At 49.5% G+C, this 25,259-nt stretch overlaps 3 protein-coding genes across 12 annotated transcripts in view; 1 reads left to right on the plus strand and 2 right to left on the minus strand.

Moving 5' to 3' along the window:
• Phrf1 (PHD and ring finger domains 1) overlaps positions 1–16,515 on the plus strand; it is a 34,192-nt gene extending 17,677 nt beyond the window's left edge. For 4 of the 9 annotated variants that reach the window (XM_029539096.1, XM_029539101.1, XM_029539118.1 and 1 more), the window contains 12 exons: positions 927–1,024; positions 1,287–1,462; positions 2,446–2,575; positions 8,609–8,736; positions 9,969–10,150; positions 10,276–10,395; positions 10,817–10,971; positions 11,800–14,475; positions 14,682–14,881; positions 14,980–15,309; positions 15,540–15,668; positions 16,174–16,515. In XM_029539096.1, the coding sequence (XP_029394956.1) occupies positions 927–1,024; positions 1,287–1,462; positions 2,446–2,575; positions 8,609–8,736; positions 9,969–10,150; positions 10,276–10,395; positions 10,817–10,971; positions 11,800–14,475; positions 14,682–14,881; positions 14,980–15,309; positions 15,540–15,668; positions 16,174–16,317 (4,468 nt within the window). In that variant the 3' untranslated portion in view covers positions 16,318–16,515. Of the gene's footprint in view, positions 1–926; positions 1,025–1,286; positions 1,463–2,445; positions 2,576–8,608; positions 8,737–9,968; positions 10,151–10,275; positions 10,396–10,816; positions 10,972–11,799; positions 14,476–14,681; positions 14,882–14,979; positions 15,310–15,539; positions 15,669–16,173 lie in introns of those variants that run through there. The other 5 variants (XM_029539113.1, XM_029539116.1, XM_029539110.1 and 2 more) reach the window with 4 other exon arrangements.
• A 449-nt stretch (positions 16,516–16,964) lies between these two features.
• Irf7 (interferon regulatory factor 7) lies at positions 16,965–20,272 on the minus strand. Of its 2 annotated transcripts, XM_021215050.2 has the most exons (10): positions 20,187–20,272; positions 19,420–19,842; positions 19,174–19,336; positions 18,874–19,090; positions 18,520–18,575; positions 18,287–18,353; positions 18,016–18,111; positions 17,433–17,822; positions 17,228–17,346; positions 16,965–17,156 (listed from the first exon to the last, which is right to left on the minus strand). In XM_021215050.2, the coding sequence occupies exons 2-10, from the start codon at positions 19,431–19,433 to the stop codon at positions 17,001–17,003; spliced, it is 1,278 nt and encodes a 425-aa protein (XP_021070709.1). In that variant the 5' UTR covers positions 19,434–19,842; positions 20,187–20,272; the 3' UTR covers positions 16,965–17,000. The 2 variants fall into 2 exon arrangements, with proteins under 2 accessions (XP_021070709.1, XP_029398184.1); XM_029542324.1 differs by lacking the exon at positions 18,016–18,111.
• Positions 20,273–22,891: 2,619 nt separating this feature from the next.
• Cdhr5 (cadherin related family member 5) overlaps positions 22,892–25,259 on the minus strand; it is an 8,270-nt gene continuing 5,902 nt past the window's right edge. The window contains exons 13-14 of the mRNA XM_021215447.1: positions 23,671–23,831; positions 22,892–23,438 (exon numbers count right to left, since the gene is read on the minus strand). Coding sequence (XP_021071106.1) covers positions 22,971–23,438; positions 23,671–23,831 — 629 coding nt within the window. The 3' untranslated portion in view covers positions 22,892–22,970. The remainder of the gene's footprint in view (positions 23,439–23,670; positions 23,832–25,259) is intronic.

Consider the following 25,259-nt stretch of genomic DNA (forward strand, 5'->3'; position numbering starts at 1 on the left):
CCACCACTGCCCAGCTTTATTTTTTATTTTTGTTTTTTGAGACAGGGTTTATGTAGCCTTGGAACTAGCTCTGTAGACCAGTCTGGCCTTAAACTAACAGAGTTCAAGTTCTGGAATTAAAGGTGCATGCTTGCCTGGCTCCAAGCTCATAATACTTTTTTTTTTTTTTAAAGAAAAAGAAGAAAGGTAGAAAATGCCAGCACAGCTCTCCCCAAAGTTTATTCCTGGAAAGCTTGATGGGAAGAATTTAAAAATAAGACCCGAGACAGAACATACTAGTTTACATCTTTAATCCCAACACTATGAATTCAAGGCCAGTCTATCCTACATAGTGAGTTCCTGGCTAGCCAAGTACACAGTGAGACCCTGACTCAAAACAAAACAAAACAAAACAAAACAAAGGATATATATAGAGAAAAGCCTAGAATAAGCTAGGGACTGGGTGCAGGGCTTCTTGGGTCGCCCTCTTCAGGAACCTCTCGCTCATCTCTTTAACACTCTCCATGCCCTGTCCTTGGTGGTCTTGAAGGAGACTGATGGCATGGTATGATTGAAGCATGGCCAGTTGGACTGAAATGCAATTGGACAGGATAATAAGACGATCTCTCTGCCAGCATGGGACAGGACTTTTGCTAGGCAAGTGTTTTTTCCCCAGCCCCTTAGGACACTCTCTGTGTTCTAAGGGTTACTTAGTCATCTATTGTCAGATACATTGGTCAAAGAGGAGATTAGAGTTTCTGTGACCCACCTTGGGAGTGAGGATTAGAGGCAGGACAGATTAGCCTGAGGACCCCATAACATTGGAAGTGATCAGCCATTGGCAGGATACATTGCAAACTAGACTATTTAAAATAGTCTTTGCATGCGGTTTCTTGTGAGACTTGAGGTCCAAGGCTAAGACTGGCACTGAACTGTTGTTCCCATAGGTACCACATGGAATGTTTGGACCCTCCTCTCCAGGAGGTGCCTGTGGATGAATGGTTCTGCCCAGAGTGTGCAGTCCCTGGTGTTGATCCCACTCATGGTAATGTGCTGTCCTTTCCTGCAGAGCACTTGGGTTTTTCCTATCGTCAGTTTTAAAGAAGGACCTTGTAGAAAATGTTATGTGGGGAGATCTTGAATCAGGGAGAGGGCTTTCTTTGAATTTCTTGGTAGGAGCTGGAGGAGTTTAACCTTTGGAGGCCACGAAAGGTTGTCAGTATGGGGCTTTCAGTTTTTAAGGCTAACTGGGAAAAGCTTGTGATATGTAGTGTACATGACCCAGCAGCCTACGGCTCTCTTCCAAGATGCAGCTCCTGTGAGCGATGAGGAAGTCTCCTTGCTACTGGCTGATGTAGTACCTACTACAAGCAGGCTTCGGCCTCGAGTAGGGAGGACCCGGGCCATCGCTAGGACACGGCAGAGTGAGAGAGTGAGGGCAACTGTGAACCGGAACCGGATCTCCTCTGCCAGAAGGGTCCAGGTAAGTGGCTGGGTCTAAACAGCGTGGTCTCTGGGCTTGGGAACTGAATTGAAGAGATACCACTGGCAGTAAAGGGCCCATAGCATTGTCACATGGCAGGCCTTGCATGCATGTGGTTAATCTGCAAGAGAGTAGGTGAGTCTATTGAAGGTACTTTGTTTCACCTATGTCCAACAGGACCAGTGGGACTGCCTTCTCTAACGCTTTGATAGATGGGATGATGATTTGGGAAATATTCTCTAGTGTGAAAAGGCAATGTTGGCTCTTCACCCCTTCCAGGCACAAGAGATTATTTTCCTCATGCCTGGCTCCTGGCACTCAACATTAGATGACCATGGCCCCTATTCTGGGTACTGAGGGAGCTTAAAAGTTCTTTCTATGAAGTCATATTCCCGTGGTCAATATAGTGACATCATGGTTCAAGTTCCAAATAGGTTAATGGACTGGGAACTATCTTCTGTCCTATGCCCGTCTCTGTAACCTCCAGTTTTGCACTTGAGTCTCAGCTCATGCTTGCTGTCTCTCTTTGACTTTGTGCCCTGGATGCAGGATAGTGTTGGGGGCTGCTATTTCTCACTCCTTTGTTTTCTATCTGCTGGCTCATTCCCTATTCCCTGCTAGGCCCTCATCATCACATGCCTGCCTCACCTGGGGATCTGCTCCTGGCTCCCACCTGCCCACTTCCTTCCTGCTTGGACCTCCATTTGCTCCTTGATAGTGGCTGAGCCCTCTAGTCCATTCTTGCCCTGCTCCTCCCTTCTAGAACTCTGCAACGAACAACTTTCCTTGTGGTCATGCTGTCCACTGTTGGTTGGGAGGTAGTTCCAGTCTTAAACTATTCTGGCTTCTCTGGTCAGTTTGCGCCATATTCAGGGATCTGAAAGGGAGTATGCACTGACAGGATCTACTCACGTGGCCCGGCTCAGTGTTCCATCCGTGGAAAGGGTGGTCACCCACTGAGTGGTGCTGTCCCTTGTATGCAGCATGTGCCAAGGTACCTCATGTCTTCTCTGCTGGATGAAACTATTGAGGCTGTCGCCACTGGGCTGAGCACTGCTGTATACCAGCGTCCCTTGACACCTCGTGTCCCTGCAAAACGGAAAAGGAAGGCAGGTAAGCTGACATCATGGGCTTGCCTCTCACCATCAGCTCTGTTCTGGAGTCCATATATGTGGTCATTTCTGATTATTCATGCAACTTTCAGCCAGAAGAATCATACACCTTTCACATTTTGGGTTCTATACTCAAGCTCATCTAAACCTAGTTAGAGACCATTAGGGAGAAAGAAGCACATCTGGACTGTTTGATACAGATGTGTTGTCATTCCCTGGTTGAGACAATATTTGCTGTTGATATGGCTGCTGCATTTCCTAAGTGTATAAATACCTGGAGCTAGTGTAAGCTATAGCAAATACTGTTGACACATTATAGAAGGGACCTAGAACCCTGAGACGACCTCTGCATCCTGATCTTAGTGACCCAACCTTCTCCTTTAGATTAGTGTTTGATGTGCCTAGTAGATGCAACTCTGTGGAGTTAGGGATTCCTCTCTGCCCAGGGGGGTCATAATTAATCTATAGCCTCTTAAAAATATACCTTATTGGGCTGGCAAAATGGCTTATCAGATGCTTGCCACCAAGCTTGATAACCCAAGTAGGACCCCTGGAATCCACTGTTAGAACTAGCTGTTCGAGTTATTCTTGATAGGCTGTGTATGTGGAGTGCACGAGTGCGCATACACACACACACACACACACACACACACACTATTAATTTACTTTATTGACATCTATGCACAGTAAAGTGGGTGCACCCACTGTAAGTGCATAGTTACAGGTTTGACATCCAGCACTCATGGTGTGATTTTTCATCATTATCAGTCTGGGTTCCCACAAGATCCAGTGGAAGTCTCTACCACATTTGCTACCACAGAGGGATTTTTGTTTTGTTTTGTTTTGTTTTTCGAGACAGGGTTTCTCTGTATAGTCCTGGCTGTCCTGGAACTCACTTTGTAGACCAGGCTGTCTCGGAACTCAGAAATCTGCCTGCCTCTGCCTCCCAAGTGCTGGGATTAAAAGCATGCGCCACCATGCCCAGCTATTTGTTTTGTTTTTTTAAAGATTTATTTACACTGTAGCTATCTTCGGACACACCAGAAGAGGGCATCAGATCCCATTACAGATGATTGTGAACCACCATGTGGTTGCTGCAAATTGAACTCAGTGCTCTTAACCGCTGAGCCATCTCACCAGCCCCCACAAAGTCTTTAGAACATGTGTGATGTGTATTTTCCATTATCAAAGGGTCTATTAATGTGCCAGTTTGTTGACTTCTTACATGATGATCATTTGGGTTATTTCTGGATTGCATCTCCTAAGGAGAAGCTATGTGTGGTGGCACATGCCTTTGGTCCCAGCATTTAGGAAACGGAGGCAAGTGGATCTCTAGGAATTTGAGGACAGCTTGGTTGTCTTAGGGTTTGTATTCCTGCACAAACATCGTGACCAAGAAGCAAGTTGGGGAGGAAAGGGTTTATTCAGATTATACTTTCCACATTGCTGTTGATCACCAAAGAAAGTCAGGACTGGAACTCAAGCAGGTCAGGAAGCAGGAGCTGATGCAGAGGCCATGGAGGGATGTTACTTACTGGCTTCCCCTGGCTTGCTCAGCCTGCTTTCTTATAGAACCCAAGCCTACCGGCCCAGGGATGGCACCACTCACAATGGGCCCTCCCCCTTGTTCACTAATTGAGAAAATGCCTGACAGCTGGATCTCATGGAGGCATTTCCTCAACTGAAGCTTCTTTTTCAATTTGACACACAAAACCAGTCAGTGCACCGGTCTACATACTGAGACCTCATTTCAAACTTAAAACAAATGTTTACAAACAAACAAACTGAACTATATCACCATCCCTGAGATTCACCATCCCTGGTCCTTAGCTTAGGAACTAATGACAATAGATGGCTTCTGGGGGAAGGAAGATCAGTTTTCTTTAAAGGCATGGCCTCTAGGAGATCAACTGCTCCAGTGCATGGCCCTATATCTATGAAGCACAAATTAGATGTGGTGATTTATTTAAAAAAAGTAAAAGAAATCATTAAGTTGGGAGGGGGTGGGCAATGAGGATTGGATCTAGGAGGAATGGGTGTTAATTTTATCAAAATGTTGTATGCATGTATGAAATTATCAACAAATAATACATTTAAAAAGAATAAAGCTGCTGGAAACTACATTCATGCAGTTCATTTTGTGAGCAGTTGTTTTTTTTTTTTTTTTCTTGGCAATATGGAGGAAGCAAGAGGTTAGATATCTTATGTTTAACTTAGAAAAAGTGTTAAATTTTCCAACTCAGGCACTATCCCGTGTATAGTCTGCATTCTCAGCAGCACTTGTGGCAGCTGGGTTTCAGATTCTGCTCACCAGAGGCTACGTATGTGTCAGGATCCTTAAGGTGATGTAAAGCTCTAAGGTATAGGTGCTGAGGCCATGCACATGCTAGGGTTGTAGTAGATTGGTGTGGTATATGTATCTGTAGAATCTTCTTCAGGAAGCCCTTCTTTTCACTAAAAGCAGAGTTTAGAAGTCAAAGCTGAGATCTGTGTTGTGAGCAAGCAATTGGTCATTGTCTAGGTCATCGACATAACCCTTCATAAGGTCTCAGCCTGCAGCTGAGGTTGAAGGACAGGTTTCACTTCTTACATTGTACATCTGTGTTTCCTGCTCTTAACCTCACAACCTGCTTCTCAGTGCTCGTTGTTAACAACTCCTGTGCTTCATCAATTGTGTAATATTGCTGTCCTCATTTGATCAGAGGTTGGAGTCTGTTTCAACCCATTATGGACATACAGTCAGGCACTGCACACCTCCTTAAAGACTTATTTTAGATGTATGAGTGTTTTACCTGTCTGTATGTTTGTGTACATATGAGCTTCATGCCTACAGAGGCCAGCAGAAGATGATACAGACAGAACTAGAGTTGCAGACAGTTGTGAGCTCTATGTGGATTCTGGGAACCTAACATGGGTCCTCTGCCAGAGCAACCAGTGCTTTTTAGCACTGAGCCATCTCTCCAGCTCCAGTTTCAGTTTTGTTTCTGTGAACTTGTTCCCTTCTCCCCTCCCTTTCTTTCTTCCTCCCCCTCCCCTTTTTAATTAATTAATTTATGTACACTGGTGTTTTGCTTGCATGTGTGAGGGAGTCAGATCTCCTGGAACAGGAGTTATAGACAGTTCTGAGCTTCCATGTGGGGACTGGGAATTGAATCTGGGATCTCTGGAAGAGCAGCCAGTGCTCTTAACTTCTGAGTGAGCCATGTCTCCAACCTCTCTCCCTTTTATAAAAACTGATTTTCTCTTTGTGACCCAGGGTAGCCTTGAATTCATATCATACTCTATCTGTCTCAGGTCCCTGGAGGCTAGGTTCCTTTATTTAAAGTCTGTGATATATGCTTGTAATCCCAATACAAGCAGGGGTGGACGCAGGAGGGTCTGGAGCACAAGGTCATCCTTAGCTACATTGGGAGTTGGAGTCTAGCCTGGGCTACAAATGAGAACCTGTCTCAAATTAAAAATGAGAATGCTTATTTGAATTAAGATCCCTTCTCTTTGCTGTTCCTAGGGATCTGGCCCATGTGAAAAAGCAACCTTCACTTTGCTGTTATCTACAGATTGTGTGCTTAAGCTGTATGCCAGAAAGTTTTATCACATTATTCTAAACAGTACAGTTTCAATTTTATGAGTTGTTTTCTTCTTCAATTTCCCACTTGGTATTTTCAGTATGGTTGATCATGGATTATAGGAGCTATAAAAAGGACAACCAAGGAGGAGGGGCTTGGTGCTCTCTGCTTCCTGGGGCTTCTGCAGAAGATATCTGCCTAGTTTGCTCCCACATGTAGCCGTGTAGTTTGCAGGGCCAGCAGGAGCTCAAAATAACGGAGCTGCTAATTACCTGTTATTCCCTTTACACCACGCCATATCCTGGTGAGTTCAGTCCTAGCTTATCAGAATCCTAGAATGAAGAGTCATGACAGTACATTTGATGGTGGCTTAGACAAAAGCACACACACAGGTCCTTTAGCAGCTGGTTTCTGTTTAAAAGTGTTTATCTCCAGAAGGTTTCAGAGTGCTTGTTTGTCTTCCAGTCTTTAGGGGAGCTTTCTATTTGACCATTCATTGTTATGGCCATTGTTGTCTTCAGCTCTTGGTTTTCATGTGTTTTGTTTTTGTGTTTATATAATTTATGCAACGGTTCTAAAAATTAATTACTCAGGGAGGTAGAACCCCATCTTTTCATTGCTATTTGGATTATCCCCTTTCCCCCAAGAACACATTACTTTAAAATATTACAGGTTTATTTCTCTGGTTAAAAAAAAAAAAATCTTAAGCCAGGCTAGACAGATGGCTCAGCAGTTAAGAGCACTTAAGAGCACTGACTATTCTTCCTGAGGTCCTGAGTTCAATTCCCAGCAATTACCTGGTGGCTCATAACCATCTGTAATGGGATCTGATGCCCTCTTCTGGTGTGTCTGAAGAGAGACTGAACTCACATACATAAAATAAACAAACAAACAAACAAATAAATAAATAAACCTTTTTTAAAAAATCCAAGCCAAGGCAGTGCTTGTAGCCCAGACTGCAAGACAAGTTGGCACAAATCTGTAATCAGTGTTTCCAGGGAAAGGCAGGAGGATCAGGGGTTCAAGGTCATTTTCTCCACTATACAATGAGAGTGTCTCAAAAACAACAGTGGGTGATATCTTAGCAGATAGAGAGCGACTCTTGCTAACAAGCCTGATGCCCTGGTTACGATCTCCGGATCACATGGTGGAAGGAAATAGCCAATTCCTGCAAGTTGTCCTCTGATTTTCCAACATGTGCACACACACAAAAGTAAATTCCTTTTTAAAAATTAAAATGAGAGTGCTGGAAAGGCTGAGTAAGGTTATGAGCACTTGTTGCTCTTGCAGAGGACCTGGGGTTGGTTCTCTGAACCCACATGGCTGCTCATAACCGTCTGTTACTCCAGTTCTAGGGCTCCAGCACCCTCTTCTGAATGTGTCGGTATTGCACCTATGTAGTCAAAGTAGGTACATGCACGTAAAAGAAAAGAAAATAGTAAAAAAAAAAAAAAAAAATGTTGTGAGACATGTGCCCACAGCAGTAACCCTTGAGAAGCTGAAGTAGAAGAATTTCCATGAGTTCCAGACCAGCTACAGACTTAGACAATTAAGCAAAAATAAATAGGGGTTGGAAAAATGGCTGTGTGGTTAAGATCACTGACTGGTTTACCAGAGAACTCAGGTTCAATTTCCAGCACCCACGTGGCAGCTCACAACTGTCTGGAACTTCATTTCCAAGGGGCTGACACCCTCACATGGACATACGAAACAATACACATAAAATAAAAATCTTGAAAGAAAGTAAAAAACAAGAAGTCCTTTATAAAAAAGTAAATAAAATTAAAAAGTAGCACCAGGTGGTGATGTCACAGGCCTGCAATCCCAGCACTCAGGAGGCAGAGGCAGGTAGATCTGAGTTCGAGGCCAGCCTGCGCTACAGAGTGAATTCCAGGATAGCCACAGCTACACAAAGAAACCCTGTCTCAAACAAAACAAAACAAAATAAAGCAATAATTAGGCAAGCCAGCCATACAGCGCTGGTGAAGCAGAGGTGAAAAGCTCAAGAGTCCAAGGTCATCCGTAGCTATGGATTGTGCCGTCTGTCACAGGCTACAGAAGACCAGACTCTTGTCTCAAGGTCATCCATAGTTATGGACTGTGCTGTCTGTCATGGGTTACAGAAGACCAGACTCTTGTCTCAAGATCAGGGGCTGAAGAGATAGCTCAGTTGGAGAGAAGTGTTTGCTGGTGTTCCAAGAGGACCTGAGTTCAGTTCCCAGTACCCACATTGGACAGCTCACAGCAACCTATAACTCTAGTGCCAGGGCAGCTGATGCCCACTTCTGTCCTCCAAGGTCATCTGTGTGTGTTGTATGTAAAATTCATCCAGCACACAGTCCTGAGGTACCCAGACCCTCTCCCTAGCTTCCTAAGCTCTGCTCCAACAGAACTCAGAGGACCTGGTCACCCTAGTCAGAAAAGGCCCCGCAGTTCCGAGTCACAGATGGTCACTGTTGTCTTTTTAGGGAGACGAAAGAAAGTTCTGGGAAGAAGGAAAACTCGGTCCAGGTCATCTGTGAAAAGTAAGAATGGGAGTACGAGAACCAAGAAACGTCAGCACCGTGTGAGGAAAACAAAAGGGAGGAAGCTGAAGGTGAGGACATAGCACAGGTGTCCAGATAAGCCAGTCTTGCTCCCCTGTATGACCCTGCCACGGGAAGTGTCCAGGGGGCTGTTTTTCTGCAGCTCAGAGGTGGGTAGGTATGCTTTTAGGTCCTCTGGAGTAGGGTATGTTAAGAATTATGTATGATGACCCCTGAAATGTAGTGGCAGAGAGGGAAGGCCAGCAGGCCTCAGAGGGCTGGCTAAGTCAAGGGGCTCTCAGCCCTGTGCTAGGAGCAGATGTGCATAGGCTGAGTTAAAGCCCCCAGGGCCAGATAGCCACTGTCTGTCTTAAGGCACCTCCTGTAAATGAGAAGGCTGTGTCCAGTGTGTCCATATCAGGTGCTGTGTTCTCACTCAGCCCTGCTGCCATAAGGCATATTTGGTACTTATAGACCTAGGATGCTGGGGGTGGGGAGAACACACACACACGCACGCACGCACACACACACACACACACACACACACACACACACACACACACTTGCCCATGTGTTTTATATGCATATATACTTGTTACCCATTGCCTGATAAATATGTTTTTTTTTTTTTTTTAATTAGATATTTTCTTTACTTACATTTCAAATGTTAACCCCTTTCCTGGTTTCTCCTCCAAAAAACCCCTATCTCCTCCTCCCTGCCCCTGCTCCCTAACCCACCGTCTCCCCTATACTGGGGCATAGAACCTTCACAAGACCAAGGGCCTAATAAATATGTTTCTTAGTGTATGTTTGTAATTTAAAGATGTGTTTAAATATTTAGAAGTTAGAACATTTGTTCTGGACGGCCAGAACAGATTCTTGTGGCAATGATTAAATTTATGGGCAAGTTCAATAGATGATAATGTTCTTGGATTTAGGGGTCATTAGCACTCACATGGTGCTCTGAGGCCTAAGGGTCTGGCAATGTCAGTTCATCCTTCCTAGTTTCTAGAAAGTTCTAGACCATTCTAGATTCCAAAGTGAGCTCACTTTCTCCCTTGCAATTACTGTGGTTCCCTTTCCCCCTAGTAGAACATGTGGGACTGTGGGCCATGGTGAAAGTGTAGAGAGATACACTCCTTGGGGAGAGGTCCCAGCTGAGGGTGTTGGCTCTGTTCAATCCTTACTCAAAATTTAGAGGAAGTGGCATGTAGTCCTTTGATTTTAGTATCTTGGGAATGATTACAACCATAGTAGTGTTAAAAGTCATTAATTTAATTTTTTTCCTGTCACTTTGGTTCAGAATGAAGTCACAGCTCGTTCTCGAATTGCACGAACACTAGGCCTCCGCAGGCCTGTCCGTGGCACCAGCATGCCATCAGTGTACAAGCCCGTGGACCCCTCTCTTGGGCTGATGAGGGCAGATATTGGAGCAGCTTCTCTGTCACTGTTTGGAGATCCCTATGAGCTGGACCCTTTTGACAGGTAATTGCAGTGCTGACTCTCCCAGTGTCCCAGCTCATCCTCTGAGGTGGTTAGGCTGCATGTGGCACCATGTTGGGGTCACAGGTCTGCTCTGTCAGTGTCCCCTTGCCATGTGTCCCCTCCAGCAATGAAGAACAGTCTGCAGATCTGCCTTCCCCTCTGAGTGCCAAGAGGAGAGTGCTGTCCCGCTCAGCTCTGCAGTCTCACCAGCCTGTGGCCAGACCTGTCGCCATGGGGCTCTCTAGGTATGTGGGCAGCAGGGCCATCTGGGGTGGTGAGAGCACTGGGCTAAATCACTTATCCTTTCCATATGGCCCTTGGTGATGTGGCTGAGCTGCTACTCTTGGTGCGATGTGCTTAAGTTGAGGTTGGCTTGAGTGCTAAGTCAAAGCTAATTGTCTCAGGATCAAGTAGTCAAGTAGCACATCTACTAGCCATACTGGCCTTAGTCTCTAAAAGGGAAAGGGTCCTTGGGTGAGGCAGCAGTCCTGGTCTACAGTGTCTAACAGGTAGAGGTAACTTCACTGCCAGCTCATGCCTAGTGGTAGAGTAGGGCTTACATGTGTTATAGGTGATCTCTCCACACGCTTGATCCCCATGATACGGCTCATGGCTGGGAATACAGAGGAACCAAGCTAGCAGAACCACTCTCTGGTCTGTCTATAGGAGGCAGCTTCCTTCTGTGGCCCCAGAGCCCAGTGTGGAGGAGGCCCCCGTTCCTGACCTGTTGGGAAGCATCCTGTCTGGCCAGAGCCTCCTGATGATGAGCAGTGCTGATGTTGTCATACACCGGGATGGCTCTCTCAGCGCCAAGAGGGCAGGTGAGCACCCATGGGGTTGCTGTCCTTCCTCATGGACTTGGGAATGTAAACTCACAGTCCTAGAAACAGATGAGTAGGAGGGGTTCTCAGACTTTGCCCTGAATTGGGGGCAACATTGCTAAGAACATAACCAGTATCAGTCCCGTCAGGGTCTTCCAGGGCCTGCATAGGTAAGTGAGTGTGCCAAGGCCTGCATAGGTAAGTGAGTGTGCCAAGGCCTGCATAGGTAAGTGAGTATGCCAAGGCCTGCATAGGTGAGTGAGTGTGCCAAGGCCTGCATAGGTAAGTGAGTATGCCAAGGCCTGCATAGGTGAGTGAGTGTGCCAAGGCCTGCATAGGTGAGTGTGCCAAGGCCTGCATAGGTGAGTGAGTGTGCCAAGGCCTGCATNTGAGTGTGCCAAGGCCTGCATAGGTGAGTGAGTGTGCCAAGGCCTGCATAGGTGAGTGAGTGTGCCAAGGCCTGCATAGGTGAGTGAGTGTGCCATCTCTGGGGCAGTTCAGGTGCTTAGTGCACAGTGCCCCATGAACCATCATGGTCGAGGGTGGACAGTGCCTCCATCTGCAGCTTCTTGTCTGTCACACTGGATGGGACACATTTGAACCATGGTCATGTTTGAAAAGAGAAAGAACATGCCAGGGGGGCATTTATAGTATCACAGGCAGGCAGTGGGACAGCTGACCTGTAACATTGCTGTTGTGCTGTGGAGGGACTACTAGTGTCCACTCTAGAAACAGAGTAGTTTAAGGGTCTGTTCTGACCACACTTCACATGTCATTGAACTCGTTACAGGAGGTGGGAAGGGTTGCTATCTGACTTCTGTTTTCTAGCTCCTGTTTCTCTTCAGCGAAGTTCTGTGACTCAATCCAGAGAAGAGTCCAGGCTCAGAGACAACCCGCAGCCTGGGACACTACCCTCAGAGAGCGCATCTGGTGGACTCCTGGGAGACAGACAACCAAACTCAGGGCTGAGCTGTGGGGATAGAACAGCTCTGCGCTGTCTCCCTGCCCGCATAGTGCAGACACCTGTGAGGTCAGACCCCTTACTGACCCCTCGCTCAGGTCTGTCTGGGACCCTTTCAGATGCGAACAGGCCCAGCCGGACACACAGCAGCAGCCCCCGACTCAATGGCTCCAATGTACGGGTTGGTTCTGCCTCAGCTAAGATCGTGACTCATTCTAGCTTTCCATCTAAAAATACAGCTTCTGGGCTTCCTCCAAGAACAGGGCCCAGGAGACCTGATTTCTCCAAGCTACCCAGGATACCAAAGCTTCATAGGGATGGCAGTAATAGCACGCAGGACCAGGCCCCAGCCAGCAGGCAGATTGTCGAGCTCCCTAGCACTTGCATCAGCCGCCTGACTGGCAGGGAAGGCCCTGGGCAGCCAGGACGAGTTGACAATGAGCCCAGCAGCAGGGGTCCCCAGGAGACTGGCTCACACACAAGTGGTTCTCGACCTCCTGCGCCCAGCTCCCATGGTAGTCTAGCCCCTCTAGGGCCCTCAAGAGGAAAGGGTATTGGGTCTAGCTTTGAAAGTTTCAGGATCAACATCCCTGGGAACACTGCACATTGTAGCCAGCTGTCTAGCCCTGGTTTCTGTAACACATTCCGGCCAGTAGATAGCAAGGTGCAGAGGAAGGAGAACCCTTCACCCCTCTTCTCCATCAAGAAGCCGAAACAACTCAAAAGTGAAATCTATGACCCATTTGACCCCACTGGCTCGGACTCTAGCCCCCCTAGCAGCAGCCCAGAGAGTCTTGGTCCAGGCCTCCTGCCCTCTGAGATCACAAGAACTATCTCCATCAACAGCCCAAAGGCCCCAGCCTTCCAGACTGTGCGCTGCGTTACCTCCTACAGGGTAGAAAGCATCTTTGAGACTGAGATGGGACCCGAGCCCCAACCCCCTAGTGAGCCTGTATCTGGCATACTTGGCAAGGGACCTGCTGAGGGAACCTCTGATTTGGAGCAAGAGGGACTAGGGGAAATAGATCCTACAGAGATTCAGGGCTCCACAGCCCGAACACAGAGGCCATCCCCACCAGACCCTTGGGATGATGAGGATGAAGTGTCCTGTACTCCCTTCTTTGGCTCTGAGGAACGGACAGTGACATGTGTGACTGTTGAGGAGCCAGGTGTTCCACCAAGCCTAGATGCTCCACAGATAACCACCCACAGAATTGTGGAGTTCAGGGCCTCATCCCGTTCCCGCTCCACCTCCAGCTCCCGAAGTAGGAAGAAAACGAAGAAGAAGAAAAAAAAGGTTGCCAGAGAGCACCAGAGGACACGCTCCAGCACTCGTTCTGGCTCCAGGGACAGGACTTCACGCTCAGTATCTCCAGTTGCTGAGGAACACACCAAGAGGCACAGAGCCAAGACTAAGAGCCGGAGGTCTTCCAGTGACCGCGCCAGCAGCCAGGACAGAGCAAAGAGGAGGAAGGACAGAGATGACAGAGACAGGGAGCATAGGCGGGGTTCCTGGGGTCATGGCAGGTGCTGGAGGAAGTCCAGGTCTCGCTCAGGGAGTCCTGGCAGTTCTTCCTGTGAGTACCATGAGAGTAGAAGACGGAAGAGGCGGCATTCGGGGTCCAGGTCTCGTGGCAGGGACTGCTCACCACACAGCAGTCTGGAGAGGGACCGGAGACACAAACATCGGGAGAGGAGCCGAGAGCGAATGGACAAGAAGGAGAGTGTGACCCGGTCCCGGGAGAGGAGGAGGTGGCGATCTCGGTCGCCTAGCTTGGAGCATAGGCCACGAAGGCCACATTCCCGTGAGAAGCGTCCCCATTCCCCAGAGAAAAAGGGGCCTGTGAGGGAGGTTTCCCCAGTCCCTGCTACACAGGAGGAGTCAAGGCAGGATGTAGACCACTCTGCCAAGCCTCCAGTTTCAGAAGTAAGTGTCCTGCCAGAGGTAGTAAGTGTCCTGCCAGAGGTGGTTGTGGCTGACCTGAACCCTCCAGAAGTCCCTCCTGTCCTGACAGAACCAGTTGCATGTGTGCCTGAGGACCTGGACTATGGTGATTCTGTGGAGGCAGGCCATGTCTTTGAGGATTTTTCAAATGAAGCTATCTTCATCCAGCTCGATGACATGAGCTCACCTCCTTCTCCTGAGAGTACAGACTCCTCCCCTGAGAGAGACTTCCCACCAAATCCCATATTGCCTCCAGCCAGCCTTCCACAAGATAGTACTTTACCTACCATCCAAAGGGAGGTGTTACCGATTCACAGTGAAGATATCTCAAAGCCTGTACCCCAGGCATTGGCCCCGTCAGACCAGAGTCTGCTCAGGCAAGACACTGTAGAGACCACCACTACAACTCCCAGCGCCCCAGCTGTGATGCCCATGACAAAGGACGGTCCGGTGCTGAGTGCGAGTGGATGGGAAGCAGTCAGGCCCAGGGATGCTATGGCCCAGGCCCCACTGCTACGATCCCGCACCCTGGTGAAGAGAGTCACCTGGAACCTGCAGGAAGCAGAGCGCAGCCCCCCAGCCCTGGACAGAGATCCAAGTGAGTTTGTCCTGCCCCTGGCTGGGACCCTGGTGGTGGTTGTCCTTGTGGGTCAGGGGTGTAGAGCAGGCATGAGGCAGAGGGGCAGCCTCCCTAAGAGCCTCTCCTGACAATTTTGGGGCCCCTAACCAAGTACAGCTTCTAATAGACACATCTGCAGCCTGGCCTTGGTCCCCACTGCTGTTCTCTGAAAATGTTTTGGCCAGGGTTGACCACAAGGCATCCACACTCCCTGTCTGTTGGGTCCTCAGGGACACCACTTCAGAGGCCCCAGAGGCCCCAGGAAGGAGACTGGGATGCAGAGGACAGGGCCCTCATAGGATTTCAGCAGGCACCATTCTCCGAGCTGCCCCCTCCCATCCACGTGCTCCAGGAGTCTGGGTTACCTGATGCAGATCCCTCTCAGGTGGGTGCTGGGCTAGAGGGACATGGTCCTTGTGCTGGGCTTTTTGGGCTGCCCTGCCCAGGGCTTAGACCTCATGGTGCTACTTCCTTTCTATACAGCCCCCTGGTGCTCCCAGGGCAGAAGGGCTGCCAGCTGTTGGGACTCTACACTCAGCAGGGGGTATTCTTGCCCAGGTTTACAGCCCCAACATGCCACCACCCTTGGCTCAGCCCTCAAGCATCCTGCCCTATGCACTGGTCAGCCAGCCCTCAGTCCAGTTGATACTGCAGGGGACCCTTCCCCTAGCAGGCTGCGGTACAGCACAGAGCCTGGCACCAGTGCCCACAATACCAGCTACAGTCTCAGAGCTAGCTGTTCCAACCACCAACAACTCAGAAGAAGGGACTGCTACTCCCAAAACACCTGCTGAGAAGACCAAAAAGGAGGAGGTGAGTGATGCTGCCTGTCCTTCTACAGCCCCTGTCTTATTTGGGCCTGATTTTAGGTATAGTATCCAGGCCTGTGGACTTGGTCAGGGTGGTAAGAGAGCAGCCAGCCCATTGTCTTTAGTGTTCTTTGGCAAATGAATATCCCAGAACTCCTGGCTTCTCACCAATGGGCCCACAGGTCAGTTTTGGCCATCTTGCCACAGGGTCACACATGTCCTCCTCACTCCTAGTACATGAAGAAGCTGCACATGCAAGAACGGGCTGTGGAGGAGGTGAAGCTGGCCATTAAACCCTTCTACCAGAAGAGAGAAGTGACCAAGGAGGAGTACAAGGACATACTGCGCAAAGCAGTGCAGAAGGTAGGCTGCAGGCAGACACACATGCCTTTTTGGCAACTCTGAGGTTGCAAGTGACACATTGTGACATGGAATAGCTAAATCTGTATGTGTCAGATAGCTGCCATTTCTAGTTTGCATGGACTCCTGGGTCTGTAAGTATGAAGTCAGCCAGCTACTACAAAGTGCCTCTCAGACAATGCTCATTAAAACTAAAATAATAGATGAGGAATTTCAGATGTCCTCAATCCACCCAATTTCTTTGGATCTTTGGAGGAACTAAGTCTCTGAGAGATGGGAAGGTTTTTCTATAGGAACAAGTTCTAGCTTTTTTCTGACCTCTGACACAGGAAGACAAACCTTAGCAGCTCTGTGACGTGTAATTACAGATGTGTGTGTGGGGCGGGCATACAAGCTCCCTTAACAAGACCAAAGGCACTACTTGAGATGGTCAGGACAAGGAAGCCTGGTTGAGTTGATCTTTGTGACAGGTCGAGAGAGCACTCAGAATCATGTGTTCTTCCTTCAGATCTGCCACAGCAAGAGTGGCGAAATCAACCCTGTAAAGGTGGCCAACCTGGTGAAGGCCTATGTGGACAAATACAGGCATATGCGCAGGCACAAGAAGACTGAAGGTGGAGAGGAGCCACCCACTCAGGGTGCTGAGACCTGAGGCTAGCCACTGTCTGGGGAGGCATCCCCAGCGGGAAAGAAATGGGGCTGCCAGCACTCCTGCCTCTGAGGTTCTCATGATACCTGTCTGCACCTGTCTTGCTTATAATTGAAAACTGGACTTTTTATATGTATATTATAGATACATTGTTTCCATTGTGTTTTAATTTATCAAAAATGGCTTATGTTTAGAAACTTTTCTATGGACTGGTGCTTAGAAGGTGAAGTGTTTTTGGTTTCAGAAAGCCTGATGGCTCAGTGGGAAGCGTCTGTATCTGCTACACAGCCAGCTGCCAGCATTCCCGCAGGATGGTCATGCAGGACAGTCTCTGCTTAGCAGCTCTCTTCCTCTAGTTGCTTTGTGCTCCTGTCAGGAGACCGGACACAGTGCTGTGGGTCTCAGAGGCTTAGGCACACACAGGCCCCACCTTCCCAAGTATACCTGGCACCGGGAGTGTGTTCCCGATTCCTGTCTTAAGAGTGTTTGTACCCAGTAAGAGCTCTGCTAACCAGCTCTTGATTGTGAAAGTGAGTGCTGCAAAGGAGGCCTGGTGTGTAGGGACTGGGGGTCACCTTCTTTCAAGGGACTCCACGAGGTCCACTAGAGATAATATACAGCAAGGAGTAGACCTGACCCAGGGTAGCACTGATTCTGAAATATTTATTGGGAGCTGGGGTTCAGAATCAAGGCCACTGACCCAGGTCCATGAGGAAGTGTTCGATGTCTTCGTAGAGACTATTGGTGCTAGACAAGCACAGGCCGAGACTGCTGCTGTCCAGGGAGGACGCACCCTCACGCTGTACGCCCTCTAGGTATGCCTTGCATACCCATGGTTCCAGCTGCGGAAAGGACACGTGTTAGGGCTCTTACCCAGCAGCCCATACCTTCCCTTGGCCCACCCGGGCTCTACCTTCACCAGGATCAGGCTCTTCTCCTTGGGCCTCCCTGCTGACAAGTCTTGCCCAAAACCCAGGTAGATGGTGTAGTGTGGTGATCCTTGCCTCCTCCGAGCCTGGAACTCCTCCAGTTCTGTTAAGGAGATAGCTCTGGTGAGCAGGTTAAGAAAGACTCCAGGCCCCAGAGGACAGCACCCCAGCCAGAGACACCTCACTGACCTCGGAAGAAAGTGCTGAAGTCAAAGATGGGGGTGTGGCAGTTGCGCTCCAGCAGCTGGGGTGGGGTGGAGGGGTCGGTAGTGCCCATAGGGCTGCCCACCTCCCAGTACACCTTGCACTTGCCCATACGCAGGGCCCACAGTGATGGTCCCCGGAGCTCCAGCTGAAGGCCGGGAGACACATGCTGTAGAAGAGTCTCTGTGTAGTGCAGCTGCTTCTGATCTGGGAGCTCAGCGGGGCTGGGGAAAATCACCGGCTGGGGCTCTGAAGTTCTTACTGCTGGGGCCATCGGGTTATACAGGAACACGCATCTGGGGTGCCCCACCATTGCCTGTAGCACTGTGCGGCCCTTGTACATGATGGTCACATCCAGGAACCCAAGGTTGTGCTCTGTGTATAGACCAAGCTGTGAGTGGTAGGTTTGGGTGGAGCCTTTTGTCCCATGCCCCCTGCCAAGGACCCATTCACCTCCCACTGAGGTGCAGGTATGAGGGGTCAGTGGGGCAGTTTTCTGCCTGGGAGGCTAGGTGTGTAGTAGGAAGAGCCAGGCTAGCGCCTCAGCCCTAACCCACAGGAGCCTCACCCATCTTGAGAGCTGGCTGTTGAAGCCTGGGGCTGGGGACAGCTTCCACCTGCCATGCTGCATAGGGTTCCTCGGAAACATGTTCTTGCTCCTGGCCTGAGGGCAAATTGGAGCTGCCTGTCCATCTTACCCCAGCTTCCCACCCCTGTCATTTTAGCATTCTTATCTTTTCTCCTCCCAGCAAGGACTCTGTTGTCCTCCCTCTTACAGCCTTGGGCAGATGGGGGTTCTCTAGCTTAGCTCCAGCTCTGTAACAGTTGCTGTCTCTCACCAGGAGCCTGTGGTGGGACGGAGTCTGCCCCAGACTCAGATTCCAGGATGTGGCTGTACTGCAGAACCTGAAGCAAGAGGTCCCCAGCATCACTAGAAAGCAGAGGGCTTGGGGTTTGGAGCCCAGCATTTCCTCTTGCCAGGAATGATCCTGGGGACACACCCTGCAATACACAGCATAGTGGCAGGCAGCTGCCAATCCCCCACACCTAGGAAGGATGAACCAGACTGTACCTGTGTGGGCAGGGCATTGCCGAGGGTCACTTCCCTAGTTTCCATGGCTGGGCCCACTGAAGGAGAGGGGGAGGGGAGATTTGGATCTGAGGCTGATAGGCGATTTGGTTATGATACCCGAGCAGTTCCAAAAACTCTCTATTTCTCATGCCCTCTGCTCCCAAACCACCAGGTACCCCACTCAGCCCAAGGCTCTGACTTAGGAGGAAGTGTGCCCCCCCCCCTCCACATGCACTTTGGAAGGAGAGGAACTGAATCTACAACTAGTTTCAAAAACCACAAATCAAACCATTGAAACCACCAAAATGACAGAGGCCATGCACCTCCCTGGCCCATCCCTGTGGCACTGCTTACCGGTAGACCCAAGCTCCGGGCTAAGTTCATACACCTTGTGTGGATCAGCCGGATCCCCTGAATTGTCTTGGCGCAAGATAAAACGCCCTGTGCTGCGGAGTGCGCAGCGGAAGTTGGTCTTCCAGCCTCTTCGCTCTCTTCGCTCAGCAGCCTCAGCCTCTGGGGGTGGCAGGTTAACTCCACTAGGTGGCCACCTCCCTCGGGCCACAGCCCAGGCCTGAAGAAGAGAGAGCATGGGTTGAGGCTGGATTCCTCAGGAGTTCTGGCAGATTATAAAGAGGGCAGAGGACTGGGTACCACCTTGAAGATGTGTGCATCTGCTTCATCCAGATCCCTACGACCGAAATGCTTCCAGGGTACACGGAAGACTGTGTGAGCCTCGTTCAGCCACTGCAGCCCCTCGTACTGGCCGCTACTGACCTCACCCAATAGCCAGTCTCCAAACAGCACTCTCTGGACCCCCCTGCAGGCAGGGCAGCCACGCTAGGATTAGGGCTAATACAAGGGATACAGGACCCAATACAACCAGGGTAGACATGTTCTCACCTCACTTCAGCCATTGCTCCTTCTACACAGGCAGTCTGGGAGAATCAAAGTAGGTGCTACTACTCTGTGATGACTTGTAGTCACAGGAGCAGTCAGCTATTACAAACAAGACCCCTTGGATGCCTCTATGGTTTTAGGTTGTAGCCACAGATAGTGTGACCAAGTTTCATAAATGTGTTTTAAACGTTACGAGTGTTGCTAACAGGTGGGAATTTAAGTTTCACAAGTGTGACCCAGGTATTCGGGTGTTGAGGGTCACAGATGAGGTTTGAGAACTTGTAGCCACCTAGGTTCGGAACCTCGGTGTAGATTCCTCGGCCAAGGTGGCTGTAAATGTGACTACAGATGTAGCGGGAGCGCACACGTGATGTCACAGGTGTTATTCCAGCGTCCGGGCCTGGATGGGCTGTCACAGGCTGGACCCTGCAAAGACACATTGAGCAAAAGGGGAGGGCCCAGGCGAGTAAAATGAAACTGAATCTCAGGAAAATGAAACCTAAACAGTCTAAACAGCGCGTGGTAGCTGCCGGCTTCCCGCTGTCTCCGTGCCTACCAGTGCAATCCTCGACCTCCACCCCCGACCCTTACTCAGATCCCAACCCCTGTAGACCCAATTGCAAATCCTGCCGGGACGTCTGCCCTCCTGTTTCCCCGAGCTTCTTTTCACTGTCCTTCACCGATGGCTCACTACTCTGTAGAGGGGACAAGAATTTCCCCCGTGGCACTAGCTCACCTCCCTCCCCGAGTGGCCCAAGAGTCCCACATACCTGGTACCGGAGCCGCCGGGACGGTTTTATTTCAGTGAGAAGAAGGGTGTCAGTGCTTTTATATACTTCGGTCGGGGGCGGAGCGGAGCGCGGCAGGGTGTGGCCTAAGGACTCCAGACGTCACTAGGGTGTCACTAGTCTGTAGCACTCCGCTCTCGGATTCAGTCTCCCAGGTCCTTTGTAGATTCAATGAGAGAGGCTGACCCTGCTTTGGACAGAACAGTCACGTCTTGGAGGACAGTAAAAATGGTAGGTGGAGGTCTATCTGCCAGGGTAAGCCCCCTGGTGGAAGTGTGGGAAAGGTCTTTCCCCAGTACCTCTTCCGGAAAGCACATCGGGACAAGGCGGGGATACCCACAACAACCATCAGTAGGTTTTGTTTGTTTGTTTTGTTTAGCTCGCTGAAAAGTCTTAGAAAGTGGAGTCTAAAGAGAGGCTATGGTGCAGTTTGGCTTAACACTGAGAATGGTACAGATTAAGATTATACCATCTGGGCAGAGGTTGAAGCAGAAGGATTGGGGCCAACCTGTGTTAAAAGTAAGACCCTGGAAGCTGGAGAGGCAGCTCAGTAGTTAAGAACCCTGGCTGCTCTTCCAGAAGTCCTCAGTTCAATTCCCAGCAACCATACGGTGGCTCGCAACCATTTTTAATGGGACCTGATGCCCCCTTCTGGCACACAACTAAATATATATAATATAATATAATATATATAATATATCTCCATAGTCAATATATAATATATCTCCATAGTCAAGGGTTGTGTCCATCCTTCTTCAGAGAATCTTTTGTTTTGTTTTTGTTTTTTGAGACAGGGTTTCTCTGTGTAGCCCTGACTGTCCTGGAACTCACTCTGTAGACCAGGCTGGCCTCAAACTCAGAAATCTGCCTGCCTCTGCCTCCCAAGTGCTGGGATTAAAGGCGTGTGCCACCTACCATGCCTAGCCAGAGAAGCTTCTTATTGCAGTGGGTAGAAAGATTCCTGTAACTGACCCAAGAGCAAAGAATAAGCCATGCTGGAGACATCTCTATCAGCCCCTCCGAGGCTCAGGGAACATCTCCCAAGGTGGGGTACAAAGAATGAATGCCCGAGGATGGAGAGATGTACAGCAAAACATGTCTCTGAGCACGGCATAGCCATTCCGCCCTTGAACTCACGGCACATGACCACCACAAAAGTAGTCCCAGTAACATTTCATCATAGGTGGGGGAGGGGAGTGCCCCTCCCCCACTGCTAGGAATTCACCTTTAGGGAAGAGGGTAGCCTTTATTCAGTGATTAAATTGTCCTTGTTCCAGCTGGGTCAAGAAGCTAGAACTAAGAAATAGCTTAGTGGTTAGGGGCACTAACTGCTCTTTCTAGACAACTGGGGTTCAAATCCCAGCACCCACATGGCAGCTCACAACTGTGACTCCAAAATTTGACACTATCACATAGATATGCATGTAGATCATACATATCATACACTGATACACATAAAATAAAAGTAAATTTTAAAAAACAGCAAAACAAACAAAAAATTTAACTAGAAACTAGTTAAACTCAGGGGGATACTGAGAAGACGGAAAAGTAGGAAAGGGACTTGTTAAGAAAGATTCCAACAAGGGAGAAAGAAAATGACAACGGAGACAGGGGCATGAAAATCACCAGCCGAAATGAAAGTCAGAAGATACATTGTATGTATAAATGCATAAAACTGGTTATTTAAAAGTATTCGGCTCAGCAGTTAAGAGCACTGACTGCTTTGCCAGAGGTCCTGAGTTCAATTCCCAGCAACCACATGGTGACTCACAACCATCTGTAATGGGATCTGATACCCTCTTCTGGTGTGTCTGAAGACGGTTATAATGTACTTATATAGATAAAATAAATAAATCTTTTTGTTGTTGTTGTTTTTGTTTTTTGAGACAGGGTTTCTCTGTGTAGCTTTGGCTAACCTGGAACTCACTTTGTAGACCAGGCTGGCCTGGAACTCAGAAATCCGCCTGCCTCTGCCTCCCAATTGCTAGGATTAAAGGCATGTGCCACCACACCTGGCTACTAAATCTTTTCTTAAAAAAAAAATAAAAGTATTCAAATACTTTGGAAAGGAATTCGGGGTCACTTTTCATTAGAAAGCATACCATGACTGCTGTTCAGGAAGAAGCCCAGATTGTGGTGTGCACACTGTGTGAAACTTCCATAGCCCTGGTTTTCCTCCATTCACTTATATGACCTATAACTTCCTATTTCTCATGTCTAAACTTCCTGTGTGGGGCAGAGTGCCCTGTTCATTGCCAAAGCAGCCTTCCTTTTTCTTTTTTCCTCAGAAAGGTTCCCTCTACATTGGTTTGTCTTCCCTGGAACTCACTGTGGAGACCAGGTTAACCTCAAACTCAGATCTGCCTGCCTCTGCCTCACAAATACAGGGATTATGTGAGCCACCACTTCCAGCCAGATCTTTGAAATGGGCTGTGACCCTCAGGAAGGTCCCAAACACCACCTCTCCCAAATGAACCGGCATGTGGAGTGGATGGTTTTGGCTTCTTCCCCTCCCTCACGTGAAGCTGTCCATCTTGGGCAAGGAGCTGGAGCTCTCTAGCGAGGACCTCCCTCTTTCCTCTTAGCTACAGTGGGAACTTTCCTGTGGTTAGCCTCCCCGGAAGCCCGCAGCTGGGCGCTCACACCCATGGCACTCGTTCCCACACACCCGCCTTAAGACTCTGGAATTCGAAAGTGCTACTTTAATCAGCAGAGGAAAGGGAAGTGGCTTGGGGTGGAGAGTTGGGGGGTGGGGGGTGGGCTGAGCTAGATGTAAGTGTTGTCAGCATCTGCGCCAAGGCGGAGACTCTTCTTCTGGTCAGGGTCATCATCATCATCATCGCTGCCCTCACTTCCCGAGGCACTGGCGCTGTCCACGTCGGCGGTGGGCTCGTTGAGGACCACCACGTCAGCCTCCGCCCCGATGTCCTTGCCGAACCACACGGCCTTGTAGCCGCCTTCCCCCTCCGGCCGCCTCTCCTTAGTCAGGATAGACCTCACGGCTGAAGGACTGTCCCCAGCCTGGACTGTCTTAGGAGACCCGGAAGCTTTGGGCTGAGGGCTAGGAGGCATGGAGCTGGGGGGCGTAGGACTGGAAGACATGGGGCTAGGAGGCCGGAGGGGCGGCTGGGCAGGCTCGGGGCTCAGCTCTGGCTTCCGGTTGGGGGTGGGTGACCACCTGGCCTTGTGGTCTGGGAGGAAGGTCAGGTTGTCATAGCCACTCGGCTGTGGCTCCTAAAGGTGGAGTAAGGACAAAGGCATCAGCAGCAGTGATATGACTCCCACCGCTTGGCTCCCCCACCCCACTACCTCTTGGTCTCAGAACACCCATCCTAGCCTACCCTAGTAAAGCCCTGTTTTCCCCAGCTGTTCCCATGCATCCCTCCATGTCCCTTTTCTGTGACTCCTCAGCCCTGAGTTCCCCTTTCTACTGTACCTAACCCAGTACCCAACCAAAGGCCCTTACCGAAGCCTTCCCAGAGCAACAAGCGAACCGATGTCGGTAGTGCTTATGGATAAGGATGACCAAGCAGATGAGGGCCAGCAACAGAAGTGCACCTAGCACCCCGCCCAACACTGCCATGTCCACCGTGGAAAATCTCTGGCCATCACCCGACTCGACTGCTCCTGGTGTGCAAGAGAACATGGCCACTTACTGTTGGAACACTCCCAAGAACGTCCCTTCCCAGCTGGGCATGGTGGCGCAGGCCTTTAATCCCAGCACTCGGGAGGCAGAGGCAGGCGGATTTCTGAGTTTGAGACCAGCCTGTTCTACAAAGTGAGTTCCAGGACAGCCAGGGCTACACAGAGAAACCCTGTCTCGAAAAACCAAAAAAAAAAAAAAAAAAAAAGAGCATCCCTTCCCAACCTGGGCCAGACCGAAGTACCATAGAAACAAGGCAAGCCTCTCCTGGCCCACCATCTAGACTTGAGGTCCTGAGAATGGGTGCTACTAACTCCACCAGGGCGCCTGCTGGGGATACCACGGTAACATGACTACTAGCCTCTGATTCACCAGGGTGGCCTTCAAGGGCACACTGTAAACAGCTGTAGTGAACTTTGTCTTATGTGGCTTCAACTTCAATTTTGAATACATATTATACTTAGACCAGAGCAGGTCTAAGGTCTCAGTGACACTTGCAGAAGTTGGCCTTGTCAAGCTGCCTCTGGTGACAGTTCCATATACGACAGCTAGCCATGCCTGGCCGGCCCCTTGTGACCTTGTACACTCAAAGGTTTAGTGGATACAGCTTACTGACCAGTACAAAGACCTTTCAGGGGGAACCTTGTGTGTGTGTGTGTGTGTGTGTGTGTGTGTGTGTGTGTGTGTGTGTGTAGTTTACTATGTAGTGTATGTATTTGTGTTGGTGCTGCATGTCACAGTGCATGTTGTGCTCAGAGGAAAACTTGCAGAAGTCAGTTTTCTGCATGTGTAGAACCCAGGGATCTAACTCAGATTGTCAGGCAAGATGCTGAGTCATCGTGCCAGTCCCCATGCTACTTTGTAAGTTGGGGGTCTCTCACTGGCCTACAGCTGGCCTTGTAGCTGGCTAAACTATCTGTCCAGTGCTTCCCAAGGCTTCCTGTCTCTGACTCCCCAACTCTGAGGTTGTAAGGGCACATCCCCACGCCCAGCTGTTTAAGGTGGATTCTGGGGACCAAATTCAGGTCCTCATGCTGGAAGGCAAACACCAAGAATGTCATTGTCATCACCCAGCCTTGGAAATTTTTCTTTTTGGTTTTGTTTTAGCAGCATTGCCTCAGTATGTTGCCCAGGCTAGCCCTGAATTCCTAGACTTGAGTGATCCTTCTACCTAGGTGTCTCCAGTATCACAGGCATGTATCAGTATATCCAGCCATAAATTTTTTAGACATGTTCTCTCTCTCTCTCTCTCTCTCTCTCTCTCTCTCTCTCTCTCTCTCTCTCTCTCTCTTTCTCGTTGCGGCTGAACAACTTAATTTCCTACATAGACCGGGCTGGACCAGACTGGGCTGAACTCACAGAGATCTGCCTTTCATTACCTCCCTAGTGTTGGGATTAAAGGGATTTGTTAG

This window comes from Mus pahari, chromosome 1, assembly GCF_900095145.1.
Source record: "Mus pahari chromosome 1, PAHARI_EIJ_v1.1, whole genome shotgun sequence".
Taxonomy (NCBI): Eukaryota; Metazoa; Chordata; class Mammalia; order Rodentia; family Muridae; genus Mus; species Mus pahari.

What these genes read in the sequence shown, in the direction of transcription:
- Irf7 (XM_021215050.2), bottom strand. An exon ending in CAGATGCACACATCTTCAAG is followed by an intron (nt 19,091 to 19,173) that starts GTGGTACCCAGT and finishes TCTCTTCTTCAG; the next exon opens with GCCTGGGCTGTGGCCCGAGG. An exon ending in GCAATGCCCTGCCCACACAG is followed by an intron (nt 18,354 to 18,519) that starts GTACAGTCTGGT and finishes CTCTTGCTTCAG; the next exon opens with GTTCTGCAGTACAGCCACAT.